At 41.1% G+C, this 25,673-nt stretch overlaps 1 protein-coding gene across 1 annotated transcript in view; it reads right to left on the bottom strand.

The window, feature by feature from the left end:
* LOC144500853 (shootin-1-like) overlaps nucleotides 1-24,555 on the bottom strand; it is a 47,140-nt gene extending 22,585 nt beyond the window's left edge. The window contains exons 1-3 of the mRNA XM_078224328.1: nucleotides 24,368-24,555; nucleotides 20,421-20,473; nucleotides 4,505-4,565 (exon numbers count right to left, since the gene is read on the bottom strand). Coding sequence (XP_078080454.1) covers nucleotides 4,505-4,565; nucleotides 20,421-20,473; nucleotides 24,368-24,425 — 172 coding nt within the window. The 5' untranslated portion in view covers nucleotides 24,426-24,555. The remainder of the gene's footprint in view (nucleotides 1-4,504; nucleotides 4,566-20,420; nucleotides 20,474-24,367) is intronic.
* Between the last annotated feature and the right edge of the window lie 1,118 nt (nucleotides 24,556-25,673).

Here is a 25,673-nt window from a genome sequence, read left to right as displayed (position 1 = left end):
TAATTTGTGAATTCTTGTGAAATTAACTGTGGCCCATTGTCATTAACAAGTTGTTCAAGGTAACTGAATCTTGCAACAAAAGTCTGAGGTCAGGTACCAACCGACTCAAGAATAGCTTTATTCTCTGCTGCTGTCAGACTTTTGAATGGACCTACCTTGCACTAAGTTGATCTTTCTCTACACCCTAGCTATGACTGTAACACTATATTCTGCACTCTCTCATTTCCTTCTCTATGAACAGTATGTTTTATCTGTATAGCGCGCAAGAAACAATACTTTTCACTTAAGTTAATGCACGTGATAATAATAAATGAAATCAAATCAGTCTTTCTATTGTTCTTTCCGAGGACAATGACAAATTCAAGTCATTGACTGAGTATCTACCACAACAAAAAACATTTGTCCTTCAAATGGTCTGGCATAATCTATATCTCTTTGCCATGGCCCTTCTGGTCATTCCCATGGGTGTAGTGGCGTTAGTGGCAGCATGTTTCAAACTTTTACACAAGCCAAACACATACCCGCCTTCTCCTCGATTTCGCCATCAAGTCCTGGCCACCAAAATAGCTTCCGGCTATCTCTTTCATCCATTCTATCCCAAAATGACCTTCATGAAGTTGGTTTAGGACACATTTTCTTACCAATGGCAGAATGATGACCCTCATTCCTCAGAGGAGATAACCAGCCTGTACAGATAGTTTGAGTCTCAGGTAACATATGGCTTCAACTCCGGGTTTGTTCCCACGGTCTTACCACGAAGCACCATGTCCATAACTTCTGACATTAGTGGATCATCTTTGGGATACTTCTTAACTTGTTCCATGGTTACAAGAGTGTTATCAACTTCTTCAAAATAGAAAATATTACAACTCAAACTATTCATTGACGACTCATTAGATAACAGTAATCTAGAGAGTCCTTCAGCATACCCATGGAGATTTGATTAACGATATTTTAATGTGTACGTATGTGCTGACAACAGCATAGAGTCATAGAGGTTTACAGCATGGAAATAGACCCAACTCGTCCATGCTGCCCCCTTTTTTTTAAGCCACTAAGCTGGTCTCAAGTTTGGCCCATATCCCTCTATAGCCATCTTACCCATGTAACTGTCTAAATGTTTTTTAAAAGACAACATTGTACCTGCCTCTACTACAACCTCTGACAGCTGGTTCCAGAAACTCACCACCCTCTATGTGAAAAAATTGCCCCTCTGGACTCTTTTGTATCTCTCCCCTCTCACCTTAAACCTATGCTCTCTAGTTTTAGACTCCCCTACCTTTGGGAAAAGATATTGACTATCTAGCTGATTCATGCCCCTTATTATTTTACAGACCTCTATAAGATCACCCCTAAGCCTCCTACACTCCAGAGAAAAAAGTCCCAGTCTATCCAGCCTCTCCTTATAACTCAAACCATCAAGAAGCATCCCAGCAAATCTTTTCTGCACACTTTCTAGTTTAATAATATCCTTTCTATAATAGGATGACCAGAACTGTACATAGTATTCCAAGTGTGGCCTTACCAATGTATTGTACAACTTCAACAAGATGTCCAAACTCCTGCATTCAATGTTCTGACCGATGAAATTAAGCATGCCAAATGCCTTCTTCACCAATCTGTCCACCTGTAACTCCACTTTCAAGGAGCTATGAACCTGTACCCCTAGATCTCTTTGTTCTATAACTCTCCCCAACGCCCTACCATTAACTGAGTAAATCCTGCCCTGGGTAAGTCCTACCAAAATGCATCACCTCGCATTTATCCAAGTTAAATGCCATCTGCCATTTGTCAGCCCATTGGCCCAATTGATCAAGATCCTGTTACAATCCCAGAAAACTTTCTTCACTGTCCACTATGCCACCAATCTTGTGGACAGTAAAGCCAGCTCAGCATTTGGCTTGCTGCTCGAGATGGAACACCAGTGTGCAGCCAGAGTATCATTGTCAGTGGTCAATGATCCATTAGTAAAGTAAATTTTCTTCCATATAGGCATTTGTAAAAATGTGTGATTCCGAAAATGATGCATAGAGCTTCCTCCTCTACTTGTACATAGTTCATTTCTGCTTTGTTGAAAGGGCTTGATGCAAACCCTATTGGCTTTTCTTCTCCATTGGGCATTGTGTGTGAAACTATTAGTCCCACTCTTTAAGATGATGAGCCAGTTGCAAGGATAACTCTGGATAAAAGTATGTCAGTAATTCTGACTTTAGTAATGCCTCCTTAACTTGTATTCAGGCATTCTCACACTGATTCACTTATTTCCATTTCCTGTTTTGATACACTAAGTTATGTAAAGGCTTGAGAATAGTTGTTAGATTATGGACAAACCTTTCATAATAGTTTAATAAGCCCCAAAATGATCAAAGTTTTAAGGTGTAGGTGCCTCAGTTATAGCTTTTACCTTTCAAGGCGGTTTGTGCAGTCCCTTTGCATCTAATGACATGCATATTTATCCTTCCGTATTCATAGCCCGTAATCTTCTAGCCTCTAGGATGCAGCATCTAAATTTTGCAGATGCTCTTCTTCATTCTTTCCAGTAACTAAGATATTGTCTAAGTAGCACTGGACTCCTTAGAGTCTGCTTAGAATTTGATCCATGGCACTTTGGAACAACACAGTGCAGACATAATGCTAAATGGAAGCTTTTCATACCTGAATAGCCCCTTGTGTGTCATGATCGTCAAATATTGCTGTGAATCTGGATCCACACTGATACGAAGATAAGCTTGACCAAGGTCAGTGAAAGGATTAAAAATCATTGAAGATAGCCAAGTTCTAAAGTGAGGCTGTCAAAGCCACACTGCCATGAAAGCAATATAAACAAGGGACAGGGGAGGATTTGCTTAGATCACAGGGACACCATTGTTGAGTCTCTGCTCTAGATAATAGTTAAGGACGATAGACATGTTTTGGTAGGCCACAATAAGTCACTGCATAGAATAAAAGACAGTCAATGACTACAGATATATGTGTTTGCTGATAGTATAAACTTTGAATATGTGCCTCGTCAGTAATTGAATATTGTAATTAGACAAGCGTAGAGATGGTGTAATTGGTTAAATATGACTATGGGAATCAACTGAAATAATCAGAACTATTGGATACTGAGGGATTGGATACTGATCACCTTTGAATGAATGTACAATTTTGATTGGTATATGTAAATCACTTACACCTGAGCCTGACGGTATAAATGCCATTGTAATCCTTTGTTTGGTGAACCTGGAAACCACATGGTCCAAAGCTGGTTCCCCTGCTATAGCTCGAATAAAGATCTTGAACTTGCTCTGAGTGGCGCCTGTTCAGTTATGAGGAGTGAGGCATATTATAGTTGAATAGCTGTGAAACTCCCGCAAACATCAGATTTACTGAAATGCTAACCTCCAGCCAACCCAGAAAATAAATCAATTAGTGGATACTGCTCTGCACACAGTACCAGATTGATAGTGACTTTAAAATCACTACACACATACCAAACCATCTTTCTTCATCGCGATAACTATCGGCATGACCAATAGTTACATTAATGAGTTGGAAGACCCCCATCTTGACCAGTCTCTCTAATTCTGCCTTAGGCCTGAAGGCATACAGCGCTGACCAAGCCTTTAAGCATCTTGCTTGACTGAAACCTTTTTCATGGTTCCCAGCTCTCCATTAAAGACAATGGCATGTTTCTTTAAAATCTTTGGTAGACCTGCCTCAGAGTCTGACATGAGATTCACCTTGGGCCAATTTAGCTTGATCCGTTCATTGATATTTTCATTTTCCAACCATTTTGACTCAAGCTTTAGTTTTAAACTTTTAATATCCTTCCACATACTGTAATAATACAATATTGTATGTTAATGTAATGTAATAATATAATATTGTAGCTTATTTAAAATTGATCTGTAATTGATCAAAGTGATATACAAGAAAATGAATTACTATTATCAGTAATGTTGGTAAGACTGTCTAAAACTTTGAAGAGGTGTAAAACAGGCTATAATATATTGTAATTAATAAATGTGTTGTAGAATCAACTTACTTTGAATGATTGATTATTGTGGAAAAGGATAGTGGTGGGGAAGAGATATTGAATATGTAAATAACAATTTTTTTAAGCACTACATTTGAGGTAGCTAATTACTTCAGAGAGCAAATCTGTATTCTTTTCATTTACCTATTCTTCCCCCTTCCCTTCTTCATGCTGGTTAATCCTAATAAGGGCTATATTCCTGCTCTGTATAACTTCTGTTAATAAATCATAGAAATTTCACAGAGAAGGTCATTTAGCCCATTGTGAAAAGCTCATAGCTTGAAGTTTTGTCTTGACTTGTTATGCTTGGTCACTGACAAATCTAGAGCTCATTTGCAGCGCTTTTTGTTTCTAATTTCAGATATCCTGCTACATTTCGACAGAAGATTTGATACGGCTGTGAATTCTGGAATGGCGACTCGCATTTTGTAACCATTGTAGCACTCTAGAATTCGCATCAATACATCAAACATATTGACTTACCCCGATGGAATCGCTTCACTTGTTGAATAGCATTATCTTTTTCTTCAATCAATCTTGCATTCTGTTCATAAATGGATTAAAATGTCAAACATAACACAAGAAGATGCTTAGATTTGTCATTATCGATTTACCACTCAAATGTATAGGTTTTAACAGTTTTATTCAGAAAATTCTGAACCAAATCTAATTTAGCAAATATTTGCCTCTTGTTTCTGTGAACTATTTTGGATACAATGATATAGCCCTGCAATGAAGCACACATAACAGTCTTTGGTGCACATTTTGTACAGTTCTAATCATGAGAATGAAACACCTCAAGTTACTAATTTAATACAACATGCGGTCAATAATATAACTCAGATATGATAACTTTGTATCATTGTGTGTAGGCACCAGTCTCAGATGGGTACAATAGAACAGTAGTGTAGCAGTATAATGTATCCCACAATATTGGAGGATCTTTAGCTAAATTTAAAATCAGAGTATTTTCAACTGGATTTGGTGAAAATTAAAATTTATTAATATGTTTTTTAAATGAGGAATTAGAAAGTTATCTCAAGGAAGGAGATGTTGCAGTTGGTCAGCATAATTTACATTTATTCAATGCCCGCCTTTTGTCCCTTTCCCTCGCTCCATACAAGTCTATTATCATGGCCACCCTTTTACCTTGTCATCTTACATGGTCACCCTTACTCCTATAGGTCCAAGGCATGCAGACTTGGTGGACAGCTGGTTTAGTTGTTCATTGCTTAATCTGGCTGGATCACATAAGGCATTATTGGCCCCTGCTCCTCTCTGCCAAAACTGCTCACTAATCCAGGATCACTTTGAAATGCAGAGATAACCATGACCTCCCTTCTCCACTACTTGAAATGGTAAAGGAATTCTTAAAGCCCTGTCTCTTGTGACCTCAGTAAGAAGTCTCACAACACCAGGTTAAAGTCCAACAGGTTTATTTGACAGCACTAGCTTTCGGAGTCTCAGGCTCCTTCATCAGGTGAGTGAGGAGTTGTGTTCACAAACAGGTCATATACAGACACAAACTCAATTTACAAGATAATGGTTGGAATGCGAGTCTTTACAGGTAATCAAGTCTTAAAGGTACAGACAATGTGAGTGGAGAGAGGGCCAAGCACAGGTTGAAGAGGTGTGTATTGTCTCCAGCCAGGACAGTTAGTGAGATTTTGCAAGCCCAGGCAAGTCGTGGGGGTTACAGATAGTGTGACATGAACCCAAGATCCCGGTTGAGGCCGTCCTCATGTGTGCGGAACTTGGCTATCAGTTTCTGCTCAGCGATTCTGTGTTGTCATGTGTCGTGAAGGCTGCCTTGGAGAATGCTTACCCGAAGATCAGAGGCTGAATGCCCGTGACTGCTGAAGTGTTCCCCGACTGGAAGGGAACACTATCTGTAACCCCACGACTTGCCTGGGCTTGCAAAATCTCACTAACTGTCCTAGCTGGAGACAATACACACCTCTTTAACCTGTGCTTGGCCCTCTCTCCACGCACATTGTCTGTACCTTTAAGACTTGATTACCTGTAAAGATTCGCATTCCAACCATTATCTTGTAAATTGAGTTTGTGTCTGTATATGACCTGTTTGTGCACACAAGTCCTCACTCACCTGATGAAGGAGTCTTTACAGGTACAGATAAGCGAGTGGGGAGAGGGGACGACCTCAAACAGGATCTTGCGTTCATGTCACACTACATGTAACCCCCATCATTTGGGCTGGGCTTGCAAAATCTGTCCTGGCTCGACACAAGTCACACCTCTTTAACCTGTGATTATCTCTCTCTCCATTCACACTGTAAAGACTCGCATTTCAACCATTCTTCACATTCCAATCTGTAATTATCTTGTAATTGTATCTTTGCCTATATATGCCGTGTTTGTGAACCTACCTCTCCACTCATCTGATGAAGGAGCAGCGTTCCGAAAGCTTGTGATTCCAAATACACTTGGTGGACTTTAACCTGTTGTTGTGAGACTTCTTACTGTGTCCACCACTGGCATCTCCACAAATTAGTTGCTATTCATAGAAGAAGCTCTACAGTGCAGAAGAAGGCCATTCGGCCCATCGAGTCTGCACCGATCACAATCCCACCCAGGCCCTATTCCCGTCACCCCATGGAGTTACCTGGCAAATCCCCCTGACACTAGGTTAATTTAGCATGGCCAATCAACCTAACCCGCACATCTTTGGACTGCGGGAGGAAACCGGAGCACCCGGAGGAAACCCACGCAGACAAGGGGAGAATGTGCAAACTCCACACAGACAGTGACCCAAGGCCGGAATTGAACCCAGGTTCCTGGCGCTGTGAGGCAGCAGTGCTAACCACTGTGCCACCTTGCTGCCCCCGATATTGTTAATGGTTCACGCTCCTCATGAAACCACCTGCCCATCAACCCCCACCCCTATTCAAACAAATCTAGCCTGAACTTTCTGCCTTGGAGATTACCACTCCACCTTCAGCCTTCCTTTCCTCTCTGTAGTCCTCCATCATGACCATCTTTCCTGTACCTATATATTTGAACCCCTTCAATCCTTGTCACAGTACAGAAACAGGCATATCACAGTCACAAATTACAGCTTATGTGACTGTGAGAAACTCTTCCTGTTCATCACTTTGTAGCAGGAAACCCAGATCCCTCTGAACCACTTTTGACTTGTCTGCAACCGTTGGGTTGCAGACAAGTCTGGGTTTAAGCACCCAATGCTACTCCAACACCCCACTTCCGTTGTCAAGTAGGTGGCACTTTTCTCACCTGGTTCCATTCCTATCTATCAAGTCATAGCCACAGGGTCAACCTGAAATGGCTGCCTTTCCCACACCATCTTCCCCCAAGTCTCTGCCACACCACACCACCCCACAATCCCCAACTCAGAATCTATCCTTAATCCCATCCTATTTCCAATGTACATACTTCCCCTCTGCGACAGCATCCAAAGATACAGCATTAGGTCCCACATGTCAAATGTGGTCAAATGTAAACGTGCCCACTTTAGCAGGAAAAATAGAAAAACAGCACGCTATTTAAACTGAGAGAGATTGCAAAACTCAGTGGTGCAGAGGGTTCTGGGTTTCCTGGTACATAAATCACAAAAGGTTGGTATGCAGGCAGAGTAAGTGATTAGGAAAGCGAATGTAGTAAAACAGTAAAGAGGTTTTACTGCAGCTATACGGGGTCTTGGTGAGAACACATCTGTACAGTATTTTTCTCCTTATTTGAAAATATATAATTGTGCTATAAACAGTACAGAGTCCTGGAGTGAGAGGCTTCACTTAGGAGGAAAGATTGAACAGGTTGGGCCTCTACCCATTGGAGATGATCTTATTGAAATGTAGAAGATCCTGAGGGGACTTGATGGTGTGGATACTGAAAGGATGTTTCCACTTGCAGCAGAGACTAGAACCAGGCGACACAGTTTAAGTATAAGAAGTCTACAATTAAAGAAGATGGGGAGAATGGGGAGAAATGTTTTCTCTCATGGGGTTGTTAGTGTGTGGCATTCGCTTCCCCAGAAAGCAGAGGAGGCTGTGTCATTCAATTTATTCAAGGCAATTAAGAGAGATTTTTGATTGACAAGGTAATCAAAGGTTATGGGGGGCAGACAGGAAAGTGAAGTTGAAAACTTATCCAGATCAGCCATGATCTGATTGAAAGGTGGAGCAGATTCAAAGGGCTGAAGGGTCTACTCCTGCTCTTAAGTTCTATGTCCCTATGTAAGGTGATCGCACCCAATTCTACCTCACCAGTATCCTTTTCGACGACCCCTTCACTGTCTCTGATTTGTCGCACTACTTGTCTGACATCCAGTACTTGATGAGTAGAAATTTCCTCTAATTAAATACTGGGAAGACAAAAGTCATTTTCTTTGGTCCCCATCACAAGCTTTGTTCCCGAGGCTCCCACTCCATCTCTCTCTCTCGCAAGTGTCTGAGGCTAAACTGGACAGTTCGCAATCTCACCATCCTATTTGACCCTGGGCTGAGTTTCCAATCAGATATTCATTCCATCATTATCATCTACTTCCACCTCTATAACATTACCCACCTCAGCTCATTTTTGGGAAACCCCTCAACGATGCCGTTGCTACCTCAAGACTTGAATATTCGAATGTCCTTCTGACCAGCCTCCAAACTTGCACATCCATAAACTTACGCTCATCCAAAACTCTGGTGACCATATTCTAACCTGCATGAAGTTCTGTTCAGTAACATACCTTAACTCCCAGTCCAGCAACATGTTAAAATTCTCATTCCGGTTTTCAAATTCTTCCATAGCCATGCTCTGCGTTATCTCCTCCAGCCTTACAATTATCCAAAACCTCTGCAGCATCTTACATATCCCTGATTTTCATTGCTCCACTGAAAGTCACCATTTCTTCAGTTGCCTAGTCCCTAAGTTCTGAAAGTCTCCTATACCTCTTTGCCTCTCAGACCTCATTTAAGATATTTCTTAATTTAGCACTTTAACCAAGCTTCTGGTCACCTGCCTTAATATCTCATGCGCCTCAATGTCAAATTTTATTTGATAGTTGCTTCCTTTACACTCCTCATTTACTGCATTAAAGAAATTATATGAATGCAAATTGATATTGTGGACTATGTCTGGTTCCTCTTTCCACTCCCATCAGACTCTTAGCATAAAGATACACCATGGAAATGTGACATGAGAAAACTGCCTCACAGAACTTTTGGTTATTGTATTGTTGGTGTGATGATACTGTGCCTTTAAGAAATGTATTTTAATCATATGGGTTGTATTTTAATCATGTTCTCTGCAGCTTTTCCAAGCAGGCCTGGTTATTTTGTTTTGACACCGTGCTTTCTGTGTTGATATCTTTTTATGATTGCTGAAGCAGGATAATTGAAGCAATGTTTATTTTTAATTTTGACTTATGCAGTGCCCTGGGGTTTTATGAGCCTTTTGGTATTGCTGGGTGGAGCCTGATTGACAGGTCAGGTGGTACCTTGGCACAGTTTTATTTAAACAGGAAAAATCCAAAGGTTTTGTTTTCATTTTGGCAAAAGTTGTTTGGGCCGCAGACTGAAAGCTGTGTTCTCTGCCTCTCTCTGGAGTGAAAATTCTGCTGTTTGTGAGGTGAAGTTAGAAGCTAGAGGCAAGCATTGTCTCTGTGCTCCTCAAGGTGTTGGAAGTTCCAGGACTGAGAAGGCCTCAGCATTTTCAATTCAACGCCCAAAGGAGTAATCCACAGCAGGTGTTGGAAAGCTGCAAGGTCCAGCATCACATGAGCATACTTGCTTTTTGTGCCAAGCCTAGAACAGGGTGCACATTTGTGGGGGTTACTTAATTTGGAAAAGTATACTCAGCTGTTAGGGTATATACAATATCATGGTTGTTCTTTTCTTTTGTAATTGGTAAAAGTTATGTTAATTTTTTTATTATATGTTAACTGTGTTCTTAAATAAACTTTAATTAATAAAAGCTCCCCAGTGGGTCACTTGGATCAACTCCTGGAGTTAAACATCTTGTGCTCACCCATGCCAAATTCAAAGTGCAAAACTTATGGTCTAGGCTGACTTCATAAGACACCTTGGAGTTTTTGACCTGAATATGTGACCTGGACGGTGTGATAAGGGATAGGATCTACAAATATTTGGATAGACAGGGACTTATTAGGGAGAGTCAACATGGCTTTGTGCGTGGTAGGTCATGTTTGACCAATCTATTAGAGTTTTTCGAGGAGGTTACCAGGAAAGTGGATGAAGGGAAGGCGGTGAATGTTGTCTACCTGGATTTCAGCAAGGCCTTTGACAAGGTCCCTCATGGGAGGTTAGTTAGGAAGGTTCAGTCACTAGGTACACATGGGGAGGTAGTAAATTGGATTAGACACTGGCTCAATGGAAGAAGCCAGAGAGTGGTTGTGGAGGATTGCTTCTCTGAGTGGAGGCCTGTGACTAGTGGTGTGCCGCAGGGATCGGTGTTGGGTCCATTGTTGTTTGTCATCTATATCAATGATCTGGATGATAATGTGGTCAATTGGATCAGCAAGTTTGCTGATGATACAAAGATTGGAGGTGTAGTGGACAGTGAGGAAGGTTTTCAAAGCTTGCAGAGGGATTTGGACCAACTAGAAAAATGGGCTGAAAAATGGCAAATGGAATTTAACGCAGGCAAATGTGAGATATTGCACATTGGAAGGACAAACCAAAGTAGAACGTACAGGGTAAATGGTAGGAATCTGAAGAGTGCAGTTGAACAGAGGGATCTGGGAATACAGGTACAGAATTCCCTAAAAGTGACATCACAGGTGGATAGGGTCGTAAAGAGTGCCTTTGGTACATTGGCCTTTATAAATCAGAGTATCGAGTATAAAAGTTGGAGTGTTATGGTAAGGCTATATAAGGCATTGGTGAGGCCAAATTTGGAGTATTGTGCACAGTTTTGGTCACCTAGTTACAGGAAGGATGTAAATAAGGTTGAAAGAGTGCAGGGAAGGTTCACATGGATGTTGCCGGGACTTGAGAAGCTGAGTTACAGAGAGAGATTGAATAGGTTGGGACTTTATTCCCTGGAGCGTAGAAGATTGAGGGGAGATTTGATCGGTGACTATCGGTGACCAAAGACTATTTCCTCGGGTGGATGGAGCTATTACAAGGGGGCATAACTATAGGATTCATGGTGGGAGATATAGGAAGGATATCAGAGGTAGGTTCTTTACGCAGAGAGTGGTTGGGGTGTGGAATGGACTGCCTGCAGTGATAGTGGAGTCAGACACTTTAGGAACATTTAAGTGGTTATTGGATAGGCACATGGAGCACACCAGGATGATAGGGAGTAGGATAGCTTGATCTTGCTTTCAGATAAAGCTCGGCACAACATCGTGGGCTGAAGGGCCTGTTCTGAGCTGTATTGTTCTATGTTCTATGTTGATAGAGGTGTATAAGATTTTGATGGGTGTAGATAGAGTGAATGCAAGCAGGCTTTTTCCGCTGAGGCTAGGGGAGAAAAAAACCAGAGGGCATGGGTAAAGGGTGAAAGGAGAAAAGTTTAAAGGGAATATTAGGGGGGGCTTCTTCACGCAGAGAGTGGTGGGAGTGTGGAATGAGCTGCCGGATAAAGTGATAATACCTTAACATTTAAGAAAACCTTGGACGGGTTCATGGATGAGAGGGGTGTGGAGGGATATGGTCCAAGTGCAGGTCAGTGGGACTAGGCAAAAAATGGGTCGGCACAGACAAGAAGGGCCAAAAGGCCTGTTTCTGAGCTGTAATTTTCTATGGTTCTATATGAACATTGGACTTAGGTAAAGGTCTGTTTACTAAGCAGTTCTTTCATCGTTACAGCATTTTGTTTCACCTATGGGTTCCCTGGGACATCAATGAAACATGATGCACAGTATTGCCAACATAGGCATGATCTCTGGAAGGCTTGCATGCAGTTATGATTCTGCCCAACCCAAAAAAGTGTTTGGTTTACACAGTCTGCTTACTAGTGGTGGCACATGGGCCTAGCCCTATGATTGGACAGCTTTACTGATTTGGGAATTCTTGATGTTGACGCTGGGCATGTGAAATGGGAAACAGTTTAACAGAAGGAAGCCATAAGACCATAAGATATGGGAGCAGAATTAGGCCACTCAGCCCATCGAGTCTGCTCCGCCATTCAATCATGGCTGATATTTTTCTCATCCCCATTCTCCTGCCTTTTCCCTAGAACCCCTGATCCCCTGTCTTAAGGACACTCAATGACCTGGCCTCCACAGCCTTCTGCGGCAAAGAGTTCCACAGATTCACCACTCTCTGGCTGAAGAAATTCCTCCTCATTGCTGTTTTAAAGGGTCGTGCCTTTAGCCTGAGGTTGTGCCATCTGGTTCTTGTTTTTCCTACTCGTAGAAACATCCTTTCCACATGCACTTTATCCAGGCCTCGCAGTATCCTGTAAGTTTCAAAAGATTCCCGCTCATCCTTCTAAACTCCAAAGAGTACAGACCCAGAGTCCTCAACCGTTCCTCATCTGACAAGCTCTTCATTCCAGGGATCATTCTTGTGAACCTCATCTAGACCCTTTCCAAGGCCAGCAAATCCTTCCTTAGATACAAGGCCCAAAACGGCTCACATTATTCCAAATGGGGTCTGACCAGAGCCTTATACAGCCTCAGAAGTACATCCCTGCTCTTGTATTCTAGCCCTCTCGATATGAATGCTAACATTGCATTTGCCTTCCTAACTGCCAACTGAACCTGCATGTTAACCTTAAGAGAATCTTGAACAAGGACTCCCAAGTTCCTTTGTGCTTCTGATTTCCTAAGCATTACCCCATTTGGAAAATAGTCTATGCCGCCATTCCTCCTTCCAAGGCACATAACCTCACACTTTTCCACACTGTATTCCATCCATCCATCCATGTAAGCCATTTGGCCCATCTCTCCAATTGAACAATTCACCACGTTCTATTCTCCTGCCTTCTCCCCATTAACCTGCACATTATTCCTTTTCAGTCAACGATCTAATTTCCTGCTGAATGCTTCAATTGAACTTGCCTCCACCACTCTCAGGCAGCGCATCCCAGAGCTTAACCACTCGGTGCACGGAAAAGTATTTCCACCTTTGCTTCTTGTATTAAGAATAAATAAGAATGTAGGAAAATAGAAATAGGAATAAGCCCATTCAATACATTGAACCTGCTCCACCATTCATTTAGATTATGGCTGATCATCTACCTTTATGCCATTTTCCCCCACTATCCCCATAACCTTTGATGTCATTAATAACCATAAACCTATTGATTTCTGTCTTGAAAATGCTCAATGACTAAACTTCCACAGCCCTCTGGGGTAGAGAATTTCACCACTCTTCGAATGAAGAAATTCTTCCTCATCTCATCTTACTGGTCTGTCCCTTATTTTGAGATTGATGTCCCTTATTCTAGACTCACCAGCCAGGGGAAACATCTTGCAGTGCGCGACAGGGTGGATGTCGGTAAGTATTTTGTAAGTCTCAATGAGATCACCTCTCATTCTTTGAAACTCAAGAGTATACAAGCCCAGTTTCCTCAATCCCACCACATAAAACAATTCCACCAGCCCAGGGATTAATCTCGTGAACGTCTGGCTGAGATTTTCCAGCCTCCCTGCAGCGGGTTTTCCCACAGTGAATGTGGCGGGCCACTGGCATCTTCCAGTCTCTCTGACATATATAGGCTTTTATGTGGTTCTCCCACCCCGCCACAAGGGTTCAACATCGGCAAGACTGGAAGATCCTGCCAGCGGGAGGAATCGGAAAATCCCATCCTTCATTGTACTCCCTCTATGACAAGTAAATTCTTCCTCAGGCAAGGTGACCAAAACTGTACACATTACTCCAGGTCTGGTCTCACCAACACTCTATGCAATTGCAGCAAGACATCTTTACCCATGTACTCAAATCTCCTGGTAATGAAGGTCAACATACCAGTTGCCTTCCCTTCCTAATTGCTTGCTGTGCCTGCATGCCAGCTTTTAGTGACTCATGAACAAGAACATCCAGGTCCCTTTGGACACCAACACTTCCCAATTTGCCACCATTTAAGAAATAAATCTTTCTGTTTTTCTATCAAAGTGGATAACTTCTCACATATTCACATCGTATTTCATCTTCCATGTTCTTGCCCATTCACGTGGCTGAAGCTCTAGCACTGATCCTAGTCATAGCCTGACATCCTGAGAATTACCTATCTATTCATACTCTCTGCCATCCATCTGTTTACCAATTCTCACTCCATACTAATATATTACCCCCAATCTCTGGCACTCTATTTGTATTTACTAATCTCCTATGTGGGATCTTATCAAAAGCCTTCTGAAAATCCAAATCTGTGCCCTTTTGTTCTCAATCCTTTCATGAGTGGGAACAGTTTCTCCTGAATTACTCTGTCCAGATTGTGACAAACCCCTGAGGAAAGAAACTTATCTTTAAATCAGAGATCGGGTTCTTGGAGTTCAGTGGGCCCTGGTGGTCTCTGTGCATGTGTCAGCTACAGAATGGCCCCACATGCGTAGTTTGTTCTTTTTTTTCGATCCTCAGGAGCTGGCATGCGCCAGCTGGAGAATAGCTCCACATGCGCCACTGGACCATTTTCACTGTCTTCAGGCCAGTAAACCATGCTGTGCAGTTCATTTTCGCTATTTTCTTAGCTGGAAACTAATTCTATGTGTCTGCACAGAAAAAGAAGCAAAACAAGGAAGAAAGCAAAACAGTGTGAAAGGAAGATCAGGTAATCTAGAAGAGGGGTGCCATTCCAAAAAGGGTGTCCAAAAGAGCAGGACATGGGAGAGGGTCAGGGCACAGGTCCTGAAACAAAGATGGTGGTCCCAAACCAGGGAGGAGGGCCCAAGAAGACACTGTAGTTAAGGGACAAGGGCAGTAATCTGAAACAGGCCCTGTTAGGTAAAGTTAAAATAAGGAGCATTGGAAAAGATTCAGAATTAAAGAGACAAAGCTGTGGGGACCAGACTTATAGCAAAGTGGGCTTGACTGAGGTCAGAAGACCTGAGGAGACAGCAGAAGGTTGGTGACCTCTTACTGTGGGACTCTGGAGCAGTAGTGGTCTGCTGGGCATGGTTGAAAGTCTGAGAGTGCGCGTAGAGGGTGAAGCTTGAAGGTACACAAAGATCCAGAGGAAAGTAGCATTGGAAGAAGAGACTGAAAGCCTGAAGGTGGATTCTTGTTGCAGATGACCAAATGAAAGTGTCAGTTGGGAGAGTATTACAAGTTGAGTTCTTCAAATGTGGAGATTGGAAGCCCTCGTGATATAGACAGAGTTTCAGTGAGACTGATTGGCTCAAGGTGAACAAACAACGGGGGCCGGGGTGTGGGGGGTTGATGAGAAATCTACAGACTCTGCTTTGGTGGCATCCATCATTTGATTTTGGAGTGTCTGATCACAGTTCACCTACTAGTTTACATGTGCCGCATGTAATAAATATTAGAGTATAAGATAGATATTGTAAATTGTGCTTTCTTTATGAATTTGTATGTATCTGTAAAGGTATAGATGGGGTAAAGATTAGTGTAATTTAACTCATTTACTGGTGTTTGGACTGAAATACTTCCAACCTTTTTGTCAAGTGTAATATCTTTCATTTTTCATGTCTAATAAATGTTTTATTCTTTTGTTACAAGTTCATCAGCAGACTTCTGTAAGGCTTTTCATTAATTGCCCTCCAAGGTTTCTAAACAAAAAAATAAAAGTGGGATCTAACAAGCCAGGTTTCACTCTGGGATAAAAGCTGGCTAAAAGCAAATTACTGTGGATTCTGGAATCTGAAACCAAAAGAGAAAATGCTGGAAAATCTCAGCAAATCTGGCAGCATCTGCAAGCGGAGAAAAGAGCTTTGACAAAGGGTCATCTGGACTCGAAACGTCAGCTCTTTTCCTTACAGATGCTGCCAAACCTGCTGAGATTTTTCCAGCATTTTCTCTTTTGGTTCCACTCTGGGATAAGACTTGTCCAGGACTATCAGCTGGGATTGTAACAGGGAATCAATCGCTCATGATTTTGAGTAAATCGGGTTTGAAAATAATCAATTGTACAGCCTGATGATTTCTTAAATGTGAATATTTTCAGAAGTGCGCGGACACCGCACTCTCCATTTGAACAACATGAAGCTGGCAATCAGAGTTCTGTTCAAGTGTGCAACTGAACAAGGTGTTAAGATGCAAATGGCACTATAGCACAGGGTTATCAGCAACGCATTGTGCAATACAAGTTCAATTTTGTGAGTAGTACCAACTCAACACTATCTCTAACTGAATTTAAAATGTAAAGGAGGAAAATTGTCAACAATCACTGGGTAAAATTTTAAGGATGGTAAGTAATTGGCATTCGCCATCCTGAGAATCGGTGCCTAACGCACAGCCACCAACTCTCTAAACTGCTGTTTCGTGCTCACTTGAGCGTTGATTGATGGTAGGCAGGGCTTCTGTCGGTCCTTGGAAAGAAGACCTGCCCGTGAGAGCTGTCAACCAACCAGATTAGTCAACAGCTCTTCAACCAGCCGGGAACAGCACTGCAGTGGTCAAAAGTGGTACTGCAACAATCTGCCTGGGACTAAGTCCTGGGGTTTTTGAGAAGGTAGACCCTGGGGGCCAGAGTGTAGGAGACACCCTGGGGGAGGGTGTTTGGAGGGGGGAGGTGAGGAGGAGGCAATCGCAATGCGGAGGTAGGTCAGGGGGAGGGGTTGCAGTGCTCCAATGTCCTGGGGTGGGGTGGGGGTGGTGGCAACACAACTCAGAGTTTTAATAGGGTTTCCCACCCAAGGCCCTGCCTGCTCAAGCATGAAATTGATTCTGGGTTCAGGTGGGCAGGTACCCAGGGGGAATCCTGCTCTCCCACCTCAGAATCTGTCTTGGGGGGAGCATAAAATTCTGCTCATTGGGAAAATGTGAGTTATTGTATTCGGGTTGTATTGGAATGTTTAAATCGCCGTTTTTCAGAAAGAGCTTCGAATTGAAATTATTCCACACTCTTCTATAAGCAGGTGTTGTATTTGTCTTACATAGAAACATAGAAAACAGACGCAGGAGGAGGCTATTCAGCCCTTCAAGCCTGCTCCACCATTCATTATGATCATGGCTGATCATCCAATCTCAATAGCCTGATCTCCCTTATCCTTTGATCCCCTTTGCCTCAAGCACTATATTTAACTGCTCTTGAAAATATACCATGTTTTAACCTCAACTACTTCCTGTGATTGCGAATTCCGCACACTGACCACTCTCTGGATGAAGAAATTTCTCATTTCAGTCCTATACAGTCTACCCTGTATCCTCAGACTGTGACCCCAGTTCTGGACACACCCACCATCGGGAACAGGGGCCCCACACTAGGGTTTGGGTTGGAGCCCTTTAATTTAATTCAACAATGAAGAAACTATTGTCAAATTCACATACCCAAGATCATGGTTGGGTTTGGGTTGGAGCCCTTTAATTTAATTCAACAAAGAAGAAACTATTGTCAAATTCACATACCCAAGATCATGATCAGTCATGTTAACAATATTAAGAGTAGTTGGCAATGTTTAGGAATCTGCAATTACCATTGCGTAGGTGTCTTTTCAGTGGAGCCATCGGAGTCCCTTACTGGCTCAGAACCCTGTGCAATTGTACAGGTTGCATGGGTCCTAACAATGTCCCTGTCTGTATGAATTATTAAAGAATGACAACACTATTTTTAAAGGACACGTTTCTTAGAAAAGTAAAGTTCATTTATTAGTCACAAGTAAGGCTTACATTAACACTGCAATAAAGTTACCGCGAAATTCCTCTAGTCACCACAGTCTGGCGCCTGTTTGGGTCAATGCACCTACCCAGCATGTCTTTCAGAATGTGGGAGGAAACCGGAGCACCCGGAGGAAATCCACGCAGACATGGGAAGAACATGCAAACTCCACACAGACAGTGACCCAAGCCAGGAATCAAACCCGGGTCCCTGGCGCTGTGAAGCAGCAGTGCTAACCACTGTGCTAATGTACGAAATGATGGTGCTGGGAAAGATACATTAATAAAAAAGGGAACTATACAAATGATAACTTTTGGAAAAGTTGACTGATACTTTCCCAAATGCTGAGAAACAATATTCTCAAGAAATGGTAACAAAATGTGAAACTGCAATACTTATCTCAATCATCGTTTAAGCCAGAGAGCTCCTATACTTAACAAATATTTATCTTCAAGAAACCATTTCCTGTTCAATGTGTCTCATTGTGAATTCAAAATTATATTTTAGAAGCATAATGCTTGATTAACTAAATAGATAATTGTTAAGGTGAGGTCAATTTTATTTGAAATACTTTAGTTTCACATAAATTAGATGTTGAAGACAAATTTAATTCAAAACAAAATGTGCTCTTAGTCTGGACAAAAGCCAACGTATAATAAAACTTTTTAAAAATTTAATGTTTGGTTCAATTCATGTTCTGTTTATTAACACTTTTGGTTTAAAAAGATCAGGTTTTCAGTTAATGTTTAGTGTCAATATTCTTTATCAAAACAGGACATATATTCATAGAATCATAGAATCCTACAGTGCAGAAGGAGGCCATTCGGCCCATCAAGTCGGCACCGACCAGAACCCCACCCAGGCCCTATCCCCACAACACAAGCATTTACCCTAGCGAGTCCCCCTGATGCTAAGGGGCAATTTAGCATGGCCAATCCACCTAATGCACACACATTACCATAATTTAACATATTTATAGTAAATAATGCAGAAATATATATCATATTCGGCACGTCAGAAGAGCCCGTTGCAATTATCGATTCAATCTCTCCCCAAAATGCATAACACGATGATGCATGATCACAATTGTTAATTATATCTTAACACAATTACAATAGAGCCCCATCAAAATCACAACCTATTCAAACAGAGACTGTTGGAACAGCTATTCCATTGACCTAGAATCCACTAAATAGTCAATTATTTTCAATTAAATAATTAAACTGTGGAACACATTCAACACACTATTGTATTAATATGATAATAAATGAACAATGATTCACAGAATTAACAGAAGTTAATGAAAAAATTGTATTGCTGCAACGTCACCAATGATCTATAGCATAAGGTCTGGCTAACCAAAGACAGTTCCTTTCCTCAACTTTAACACCCATCTCAACAATAACAAATTGATCATATAACTTTATATTTATTGTAAAAACAAACCATCAAAATTTACACTGCTGTAACATCCCATGGGGGAAATATCTTGTTTTTTGTAGCAAAATTCTAGACATTATTAGAACAAAAGGCAATTAAGATACAATACCTACAGTGAACATTTAGAGCCACAGCATTTCTATAAATGTCATTGAAATTTTTAATTAAGAAGGAGCTGAATTGGCCAGTTATAATTAGTAATTAACTCGTCAATCTTTGTGGAGTTTCACACAAGGAGTTGACAGTAAGTGAAGTATTCTGGTGCAGCAGCATTAGAAGAAAGCTAACAGGATGCAGAAGGGAATAAGAATAAGAGGAGAAAGGAAAGAGAATGGAAGGAAGAGGGAAGTGGAGAAAAGAGAGGAGTAAAAGGTGTAAAAGGAGGTAGACAAGGTGAAAGAAGGGGTGAGGGAGATGGGGAGGCAGGCATGAGTGGGAAGAGGGAGAGTTCGACAGAAATGGGGAAGGAGAGAGAGAGAAAGAAAGAAGCATTGGGAGGAGATACGACTGTACAAGAAGAGAAAAGGAGGAAATTGATGAGGCTGGAGGGAGGCATATGTAGGGAAACGTGAAGAGGAATATGGTCATGGGGGAGAAGAGGCAGAGGAAAACACATTGAGGATGACTGGAAGAGGGAGGATGACTGGAAGAGGGAAAATGGCTGGAAGAGGGAAAATGAGAAGGAAGACAATGAGGAAGGTGACAACTGGAGAAGGAAAGGTGCTGGAGGATGTTTGAGAAATTTGCAGAACAGATTTTGTGGGTAATTTTGAGGGCCCTGTAGAGGAAAATTGGACTATTGGCCAACAAAAATGTACTTGATCAATAGAGGCATAACGTTGCACAGGCTAATAGTCCTGTTTGGTGAATAGGGAATGCAAAGGTTAAAATGTCTCTCATTGATAGGTGGAGAGAGTGGAAGCAGCATAAAGACTTGTCAGCATCAAAGTAGCAGAAACAATCAGCTGGTCCATGCAGGGAGTGAGGAAGCAAGATGCCACTGGGGAGGTGGAGAGCCAAAATGATTCAGTAGGACAGAGCAAATAGATGGATAACAAATATTGTATATGAGCTGCAATACAGTCATTATATTTTGCAAGCTATATTGGATCTTGCTTTTAAAATAATCAAAATTCAATCAAAGGATGCATATAGGAGATACGAGCAAGTGAATAATTTCTAGGATCCACAGTTCTATCTTACATAGAGTTAACATTTAGTTTTGATCTATTGGAAAAATACTAACCTCCTCTCTTATTTTGTCATTTTCCTTTATCAGTTCTTCATATTCATCAATTGCTACAGTAGAGGAAAAATACATTTTCACATAAGAATTAATTCAATGTTTCAATTATTACTCCAGTAATTCACATTATAGAGTTACCACTGTCTATTCATAGTGGTTAAAATTCTGGGAAGAGGTATTTATACACAATTCAAAACTCTGCATTAAAGTCATATCTAGTAAGGGATAAATACTAGGTTAAGATATTCATACCAATAATTAAAGACAAGTTAGAAAAATATTCATATGGTGAATAGAATTTGGAATCCTCTCACAAACTATAGTCTTTACAAAGGGAATAATATAGTTATTTGAAAGATGTTCAGCATTTTTATTCCAATGCACATTTGTCTATGATTGTTATAGAAAAGCAGAATAGGATTTGAATTTCCTCTGAGACTTGGATATTCCCCTAAAATTGACTCAAGAAAATGCCTTGTGAGAAAGTACTTGTGTGTGGAACATTTGTACGATCAAGTGACTCGCATGCTGGTTTCTGGTCAGGCAGAGTAATGACAGCTTAAAATTGCTCATGTTTCTCTGTTCACAGAAGCGAGGTCAGTTCTTGTTCAGCTTCTAAGATGTGGATTGATTTTCCTTGCAGATCAATTATTATCTATTGCCATCAAGGTACGGCTGCAGAATGTACTTCACATGTGGTTCTCAATCAAGGAGGTTGACTTTTCAGTCACAAGATTTACTCTCATCCTTTGCCTTTGGAGGATATGTCTTATTTTTTGATGGAGTAGAGAATAGCTGAGTGGGATTAGATGAATTGGGTTGTAGAAAATCACTGGTGCAGCTTTGGTGGAAGAAATACCTCATACAGTAGCATTCTGCAATTCTATAAACTGTCAGTGCATCTCCCCTCCTCTGAACCATACTTCCTGATTCTAGACTGCAACGATGCATATAAGAATTTCACTGTATCCTGTAAACCTTCTGCAGAATAAATAAGCCCAGTCTCTTCAATCTCAGTTCATAGCTCTGGTGCCATTAGTTTGATATTGGTTTGTTTACTCTTTACTGCACCATCTGCAATGTCTGCAACGTCCGAATATCCTTGTTGTAGTCCTGACCAGAACTGTACACAGTACTCCAGAGGGTGCCTAGTCAGTGCCACATGCTTATCATCATCCTGGGGTTTGGATTCTTTCCCTGTGGGTCTAGCTGGTTTTCCTTGCTGCTGCCAGATTCTTGTCTATAGCCTATACACCAGCACTCCCACATCCATCACTAGTGTTTTGTCCAACAGCCTGGAGTCATTTTGTTTATTTTTATTTCTTTTCTGCAGTCTTATTAATCTGTGAGACAGATGGCATTGAATGTGGACGTATGCGTAAGTCCATCTTCCCAACTTTTCTAAAAGATAAATGTTTGTATTTAATTTGCCTGTTTCCTATTGTTTGACACTCCCACCACAAATTGAGCTTTGTTTCTGTCCCCAGTAACACGTCATTTATAGCCAGTGCAGATAGCAATGGCAGTGCTGATTACTATAGCAACCCTACTAATGAACCATTGCCATATTAATACAGACCTATTCACAACAATATTTTGCTTTATTCTGGCCTAAGCAACTTTGAATCCCGTTCAGACTCTTAACTTGAAATTCCATTGCTATCTAACCATATAAACTCATGTTTGCGTAGTACAGTATCAAAATTCTTGCTGAAATCCAAAGACATCGCATCCATGGAATTTGCATTTTTAATAAGGTGTCACCTGCTCCCTCATAAATCCATAATTCCCCACTAATCATCCCTAGCTGTTTTATGATCTCCTCTCTCACAATGTCCACTATAGCTTCAGTCACATCAGACAATGGGCTTGCTGGCTTAGAGTTCACTGTATTGATCTTATGCTGCTTTGCAATGATAGACATTAGATTAGCTACTTTTCAATCTTCCTTCATTTCTTCTACTTCTGATAAATCACCAAAGAGAGTGGCGAGAATCTAACCCATTTCATTAGCTAATTAATAACCCTTGCTCGAAGTCCATCCAGGTCGTGTGTCTTGCCTTCCTTGTTTCAGCTTTGAAACTTGTATTTCTTTTGGTGCTATTTTTTAAATTATCTTGCCCAGTTTCCCAATCTTGTTAACCTTATTTTTATATTTCACAGCCAACCCTGCTATCCACAAGATTATGAACAACCTGAAACATGCCCCCCCCCCCCCCACCCCCAACCATGTGCTTCTATTGTTAACTCTATTGATCTTTTCATTCTATGTGATCACCTCTTCCTTTAACTGATTATGTGGTTGATATCCAGGGTATTGATAACGGGACCTAAAAAAATTACACCCATGCAGAAAGTAGTAACCCAAGATCAAGGGAAGTACATTTCACAAATTCTGGTAGATTTAGCACATGGCAGATCTTTTCCGTTAGTGCTGTGACTTTTCCTATATTCTGCTCCAAACCCAAACTTCCATCTCTTACAGCATCAGAGGTGTGTTTTCATTTTCTGCATCATTTTCTTTCTGACATTTGTGAAACCTGATGGAATTAGTGCTCAATCTCACACCTGCTATAAATGGGGTAAAGATGACCAAAACTCATTTAACTGAAGATTCGTACAGATGAACCAGCGACCCTCACACGATCAGCTTGAACTGGTTTCTGATCCAAGTCACAAAACTGAAATTTAACTTACTCCATCATCCAAATTTAGAGAATTGAAATAAATCAATCCTCCAATCTTATCTGATCACCATCATGTTGCCTTTGCTGAGAGTGTTGCATATAATTTGGTTGACTCATAAATACCATCTGAAATGGCTTAGCAAGCCATTCAGTTCAACAGCAATCAGGGATGGACAACAAATGCTGGCCCAGCCAGCAATGCCCACATCCCACGAATGATTTTAAAAAATATATATACCAGTTGCATTAGTCACTTTACTGCATTAAAATACAGCACAGCGTCTGCATTGGAAATTAGGCCAGTTATTGTTTGTCAACCCTGCCATTACTTAAAGTGACTGTCTCATTACAAGGCAGGAGTGTTGTTCAATTTATATATAGAATCATAGAATGTACAGCACAGAGACAGGTCCTTCGGCCCAAACCGGTCCATGCCGACCCAAAAGGCCATCTAAGCTAACCTCATTTACCTGCATTTGGTTCATATCCCTCAAAACCTTTCCTATCCATGTATCCGTCCAAATGCCTTTTAAATTTAGATATAAATTATTAGTTTTGACAAATTGCTGATACTAGGATTGCAAGTGGTGAATGTATCAATGATAAATTAATGACATCATTCATCACTGTATGTAACATTTTTGCTAATAAGTACCACTAAAACAACTGCAATGAACTGGGATTAGATCTTGACACTGTTGATGAGTAATTATCACTCAAAAGTATAGGACTATGTAAGACCCACCTGCATTGCAAATGTGATTTATATTGGTCCAATGCACTCAACAATGATTTACTCAAAAACTATTGAAATAACTACTGTATGCAATTGCACCTTTCATAAGTTTATATGACGATGCCTGAATAAATTAAGCCAAAAGAGAAAATGCTGGAAAATCTCAGCAGCATCTGTAAGGAGAGAAAAGAGCTGACGTTTCGAGTCCATATGACCCTTTGTCAAAGTCTGAATAAATTAATTGCTTTGGAGGCGAAATTATTTCACGACAAGCAAGTCCACTAAACGCAATTCTGGCAAGTGCCAAACCCTATCTTTAACTTGCTTACAAAGTGACGAAGGATTCGTCTGTTAAGATACTTGGACTCTGCAACAGTTAAGGTTTTAAAAGATTAAAGTTGCCTTGTTCGAAAGTGAGAGCTCCCACTTTTTTCCCTGCTAAACATTTAACATCGCTTTGGCGTTTGTAACTTTTTACAGCGATTACCGCTAAGGGCGAACACTATTTTAACACAGACACGCACCTTGTTTGGACAAGTCGTTCAGATTTTTGAAGTGCTTTTCTTCCTCAGAAGTGGCCATTTTTTTGCTCGGTCTTGGATTTCAGCGCCTTAGAGGAAGTTGAAAGGTTGCCCATTGATCTCATGCTGGCGTTCTTCCAGGTGTACCTGACTCCTGGTTCAACTGCTGTAAAGTCACTTTTGAACACACCCTGCAACACAACGCCACAAGGCATGAGGAACAAGGTATTGTTTCACCGAAAGGAACTCGGTAGTTCAAGATGGTATTTATATATTCTTTTACAAAAAAGTGTTAGGTTCAATTCGCATCGTTCTGTTTCTATTTCAAAAGCAAAGGTCAGTCCTAATGAAGAGGAGTACAGACGGACTCGAAACCCTAACTATTTCTCTAAAGATGCTGCTGGACGTGCTGAGTTTTTCCAGCATTTCTTTTTTAAAAAGTCCTAATGATGCCTAACCGTTCACTTTTTTCCCTTTAAAGCCCTTCATAAGTTAAGTGGAATTGAGTGTGTTATCTACGTTGTCAGGTATATCAGTCCTATCTTCAATATTTTATCATTGTGAATTCCGAGAGGGGAAAGTATGTTCTATAAAAGTCAACTCATCTTTCCCCCGGCCAGTGAGCAAATTCCATAGCTCAAACTGGCATGCTGTATTTAAATTTCCCCATAAACTCGAGTTCAAAGAGCAACCGTTGGAAAAAGTTGTTCCCACCTCCATACTGAAGCGCACACACACTGATGTATACTTTAAAAATGGATGTTTCAAAGGCCAGACGTGTGGAATTGAGCTGGGATATTCCACCTGAAACCCCGAGCACAGGGAAGTCTCTTAAAATTGCGGTAAAGGCTAATCTCATGCAGTAATTTCAAAACTGATGTTAGACCTTGGTGGAGTGGGTGTAAAATTGGTCAGGGACTTGATTACCCTTTGCAGTGTAAGAACAGCAGCAGGCGTTACTTTAAATAAAACGCCTAAGATCAATTGCATTTGCGGAATTCTGCCACATTCCGATATCAGCTAGAAATGTTGAACAAATTGTTGCAACCTTATTTCAAAATTGAAAACAAAGGCATAGATCGGGGGTTTAAATTTGCGATAGAGGCAAACTTTTATACTTTGGGGGGGGGGGGGGGCAAAACACCCCCATGACAAAACACCCCCTGATCCCGCCCACCCTCGCCCCACAGAACGCAAAGGCTGAAGCCACAGAAATACACAAGTTGATCACTACCTTTTTAAACTTGTAAAAACACCCCTGTACGAATAATTGCTGAATTGAAATCCAAGCTTACCTCTTGTCAGAATG

The sequence above is a fragment of the Mustelus asterias genome, chromosome 11 (assembly GCF_964213995.1).
Source record: "Mustelus asterias chromosome 11, sMusAst1.hap1.1, whole genome shotgun sequence".
NCBI classification, from domain to species: domain Eukaryota; kingdom Metazoa; phylum Chordata; class Chondrichthyes; order Carcharhiniformes; family Triakidae; genus Mustelus; species Mustelus asterias.
This window is presented reverse-complemented; position numbering and strand designations above follow the sequence as displayed.